Genomic DNA, 4,975 nt, shown 5'->3' on the forward strand with positions numbered 1-4,975 from the left:
GGAACGCAACAGCTGATCCCCACGGAGCACTAAATTTATTCCAAGATCCGTGGGATGCGGGAAAGGATAAAGAGCTTATTGGGAAGCATCTCTGCCCCAGAGGGTGGGTGGGAGAGCAGAGTAGAGCAGGGCTGCGGCACATATCCAAGGAGAAGTCCCTGATGTGGGATCCGGGTGGGGCGTAGGGGCCCACTGGTGTCCGGGTGTCTTCAGGTGTCCTCCTGCCTGAGGGTTCCGAGAGGCGGCGGCCAGGGCAGGTTGCACTTCTCGCTCCACCTGTCTGTGGACACAGAGAAGGGCTAGGAGTCAGAGTTGCCCACCCTGTGGCGCCCAGGTGGACCTAACCCGGGTGGCTCCCCCCAAGGGCAGAGGGTGTCCATGCATCCTTTGGAAATGACACTCATCAAGGCACATGAGAAGGCGGCACTACTCCACCTACTCGGCTCCGTGGGCGTCTCAGCTGGGCGCTGGCCAGGGAGCCACTCTGTTTTTGAAGAATCTTCTGAGGGCCTGACCTCTGGTGGGGGCAGGTTCCGGGGGGTCCCTCGGTGCTGGTGGTGGCGCGGGTCCTCCAGCTGCAGGAGCCACTCTGTTGGAGCGTCCGGAGCTGGTTCTGGGGGTCTTCAAGCAGCAGCACAGCCTCGCCAGACAGGTGGCCATCCTCCGGACCACTCCCCTCCATCCCCTGGTGGTGTCACGGGTCAGGCCAGGGGTCCTGGTTCCAGTCGGGGGTTGCTTGGTGGAGTAGGAGCTTGGATCCTGTGCCAGGGCCTGGGAGGACCCGGGCAGAGGGGCGGTGGGGCCTGGAGCAGGGATGCTGGCCGACAGGCTGCACAGCATGATGGCTGGCAGGCTGGCTCTCCTGCTGCCCACCTGCCCTGAAGGCTTGAGCTCCTCAGGCTGCTGCTGCTGCTGCTGCTGCTGCTCACAGGCCGAGAGGGGCCAGGAGCGAATGGCTGGCCTGCTGACGCCCCACCTTGGGCCCAGAGTCAAGCTGGAGAAGATGGACTGGGACGGGCAAGGCCCCACCTGTGGCCACCCAGGTATCTGCAGCCGCACCTGGCAACCCGCCCCCTGGGTTTTCTGGTGGCCCAGCAGGAGGTAGGTGGCCATGGCCTCGTTGAACTGGCGTGTGGCCACTGACACCCAGGTCTCCTGCAGCCCGTAGCCCAGGTCCAGCATGGCCAGCAGGATGGAGGTGTCCGGGCGCTTGGGGAGCAGCTCAGCGGGAGGACTCGGGCAGCGATCCCCATCCTGGCTCAGCCACGGGTGCCCCAGGATCTGCTGGAGCGTGGGCCTGTGTGCCGGCTCCAGGGTCAGCATCCAGGACACCAGGCTTTGCGCCTCGAGGGACAGGTGGAACGGGAGGTGGTACCTGGCCTGCAGCACCTGCTCCTTGGCCTGCGCATAACTGGCCCCGGTGAACGGGATGCAGCCCGTGAGCATGAGGAACAGGAGGACACCCAGGCTCCAGACGTCCACCGCTGGACCATCGTAGGGCTCTTGCCGGTGCAGCTCCGGGGCCCAGTAGGCCACGGTGCCGCAGAGCAGGCCCAGCTTCTCTCCAGCTCTGAACCTGCAGGCCAGGCCGAAGTCGCACAGCTTGGCGCGGCCCGCGGCATCCAGCAGCACGTTGTCCGCCTTCACGTCCCGGTGCGCGATGCCCTGCGCGTGGCAGTAACCCACGGCGCTGGCCACCTGCCGGAAGAGCATGCGGGCCTCGTCCTCCCACAGGCCCACAACCTCCGGGATGTGCTGGCCCAGCTGGCCCCCAGCCATGTGCTCCATCACCACGTAGGCAGTGCTGGGGGTCTCCACGATCTCCAGCAGCTGCACCACATGCGGGTGCTCCAAGTCCTTCATGATGTCCAGCTCCGACAAGACCCAGGACAAGGTGGCCCCCACCCCCTTCTGCAGGACTTTCACGGCCACCTTCGTCCCCGTCAGGATGTGTCGGGCCAGGAAGACCTTGGCAAAGCTGCCCTGCCCGACGACCCCCAGGGGCTCATAGCGGCCTGTCAGGGCTTCCTCCAAGGAGGAGCTGGCCGCGAGGTCCCGCCACACCCTCTGCACCGCACTACGCTCACTGCTCTCTCTAGACATCCTCCACCCCACGCCCACTAAGGCCGCTAGCTAAAAACAAACACAACAAACAAAGCAAAGAACACAAGCAAAACTAACACAACAAAACCCAACAGAAAGCCCCAAATCAAAGAACCAACCCGAGACCGCAACCAGAACCACCAAACCACCAAACCACCAACCACCAAACGCGCTAACTATGGGAGTCCCACAGGTCACTGCCTAGAGCTTCCTGTGCTTGTGGACAAGCTCCCCACCTCGGCCGGGCCTTATATCCCCGCTGGCTCAAGTGCCTCACAATGCTGCTCCTGTGAGGTCACACACAGCCAGGAGTGGCCCACTCACACCCGGGGGGTGGCCCACGGTGGCATCTCCCACTCGGGCCTCCGGGTCTTGGCCACCTTCCTGGTCAGAACAAGGAGGGTCTGTGGAACCTTGGTGCTCCCGTGTGTTCAGGAATCCGACCTCTGCTTGCTGAGAAAGGAGGAGCTGGACCAAGCGCGGGGCCGTGCCTCGCCAGTACACAACTCTGTCGTGGCTTTTGCCCCGTGAAGACCCCAGCCCAGGTCTTCTGGAGCTATTCAGCATCCGTCTCCTCCAATTCAGACAGACTGGCGTCCAGAGCGTGGTAGCAGTCCCCTTATGCAAGGACACTGTCACGGGACGCTCTGCCCCCTGAGTTCCAGGACCACATTCCCGACCTCTGTGAGGTGTGGGGGCCAGGGCAGGGCACCTGCCTCATCATTGCCCCACAAGGTCCTATCAGGTCACTCACCAGAACCCTTCCTGCAGCCTACAGGGGAGAGAGAGGTTGGGTCACCTTCCAGGGATGAAGGCCGAACCTGCCAGCCAAGAACCCTAGGGCCAGCAGGTGCCCTTCCTGGGGTGCAGAGAGATGGAGGCGTCCCTGATGCCCCGGTCCCTTCCCGCTGCTCTGTCCATAGAGCCTGGGCTGGCTCCTTTGGAACCCACACACTGACCGCTCCCCGCTCTGGGACCTGAGGCATCCATGTGTCAGGCACCAGGAGGCTGGGTGTCTAGGGAGGTCTCGCTCTCTCCTTCCAGGGAGGGACCTTGTAGCTGTGTCCCACACCACATGGCTGAAAGGCCGAGGACTGGGCTCCTTCAGTCTCTTTCCCCGCTCTCCTCCCTTCTTTCCTCCTTGGTCATAGTCATGGAGACCCCAAGGTCATGCATGTGAGGCCAGCGCTCGACTCCTGAGCCACTTTCCCAGCCCTTTCTGCTTTGACGAAAGATCTCACACACTTGCCTAGGCAGGTCTTGAACTGGCAATGCCCCTGCTCAGCCTCCCCAACCCACAAGTAGAAAGGCAGTCACCACCTTGCCCACCGTGACATGTCTGTGTCTGTCTGTCTGTCTGTGTCTGTGTGTGTGTGTGTGTCTGTGTGTGTGTGTGTGTGCATGAGCACACCTGAGACCAAGCACGACCATGTGTGGTGCAGAGGGTACAACCAGGGCCTAGTGCCAGCCAAAGGAGGTCCAGCCCTGAGGCACACATCCCCTTGGGAAGCCAGGGTCCCAGGGCCTCACCCTCCTGAAGGACCACAACACCACACCCTCAAAGGGAGGGGAGTTTCAACAGCACTTTTGGAGAAACACACTCCTCCAACCACGGCCCTGGGAAACCAACGGCAAAGGACTCGGTCTCCCCTGCCCCTGCCCTTCATGAGAGGAGTCCCTGTTGGTGGACTGAATGACCTTAGGACTCAGAGATGGGTGAAGACACAGGGGTCACTGGAAAGGCCAGTTCCTGGCAAGTACAAAAGCTGGCCTCACGTTTCTTGTCCATGGGGAAGGGACCAATTCAGAAGAAAACACTCAGTGGAGGGTCTGCGGTACCAAACCCACCAGGAACACACGGGTGGCTCTGTGACATCAGAGACCCAGGGGGAGGGGGTGGGGTCCGCATCTAGTACAGGATGGAAGTGAGGCTGCCCTCCATTCACATCAGACTGGGATCTCTGACCCACGTCAAATGGAAACCCCACAGAGATCGCAAAGAAAGGGGGGCAGAGCCCACACCCCAGGTTGAAGGGATGGGAATTTAAAGGTTCATTTGTAAAGATCAGGCAAGCGTCAGAGGAAGAGACCACCAAGAGACTGTCTCATGCAACAGCAAAGGGTTTATTGGGAGTCCAGCATGCTGGGGCTCAGAGCTCACTTGAATAGAGCAAAGAGCCCTGAGAACAGCTTAAGCAGAGCTTATATACTTTCCTTGGAGAGGACAGGGAGGGAAGTTACATTCTGCAGTTTGGCAGTTGGGGACAGCACATTCTGGGAACAAGATTAGCAAACAGTTCGCAGTTGGGGACAGCACATTCTGGGGACAAGATTAGCAAACAGTTCTTAAGATTTCAATAGTGTTTTGTTAAGCATACAGAAAAACGGAGTGACAAGTACCTATTTTATTAACCTTTCATTTTCCACTTCTTCTTCTGGCTACTTTTAATCATAAAAGTGATCATTGGGGGGTGTCACATTCTATGTCTGCTAATGGGGTATATTGTTGTCTGATTACCATAAGTTTAACTTGTCCAATTTGAGCTCGGAGAAAGGAAACTACACAGTTGAGCAAACAAGGTCCTACAGTTAGCAATTAGTTGTGTCCCATGGACCAGGGCAGTGGTTCCTGTGCCCACCCCTGCAGCAACTCCTATTCCTAATAGGATGGCTAAAGTGAGGGATACAGGTTCCCAGCAAAACCGGGTTGTATGCCCCCCTATTTGATCTTTAAATGAACCTGTGTCATGATAGAGCACTCTGGGAAACATCTGCACCATTACATAATTAAATACATCTGTTGACCATTTTATGAAAACATAAACAATGTTTAAGTATATAGAATTATACTGTTGTAGGGATGGACAAGGCA

At 58.7% G+C, this 4,975-nt stretch overlaps 1 protein-coding gene across 1 annotated transcript; it reads right to left on the bottom strand.

Annotated features, from left to right (window-relative positions):
• Nucleotides 1-209: 209 nt before the first annotated feature.
• On the bottom strand, nucleotides 210-2,670 carry LOC143642066 (sperm motility kinase 2B-like). Its single transcript, XM_077110158.1, has 3 exons — nucleotides 2,428-2,670; nucleotides 516-2,133; nucleotides 210-280 (listed from the first exon to the last, which is right to left on the bottom strand). The coding sequence occupies exons 1-3, from the start codon at nucleotides 2,668-2,670 to the stop codon at nucleotides 210-212; spliced, it is 1,932 nt and encodes a 643-aa protein (XP_076966273.1).
• Nucleotides 2,671-4,975: the final 2,305 nt, after the last annotated feature.

This window comes from Callospermophilus lateralis, chromosome 8 (assembly GCF_048772815.1).
Source record: "Callospermophilus lateralis isolate mCalLat2 chromosome 8, mCalLat2.hap1, whole genome shotgun sequence".
NCBI classification, from domain to species: domain Eukaryota; kingdom Metazoa; phylum Chordata; class Mammalia; order Rodentia; family Sciuridae; genus Callospermophilus; species Callospermophilus lateralis.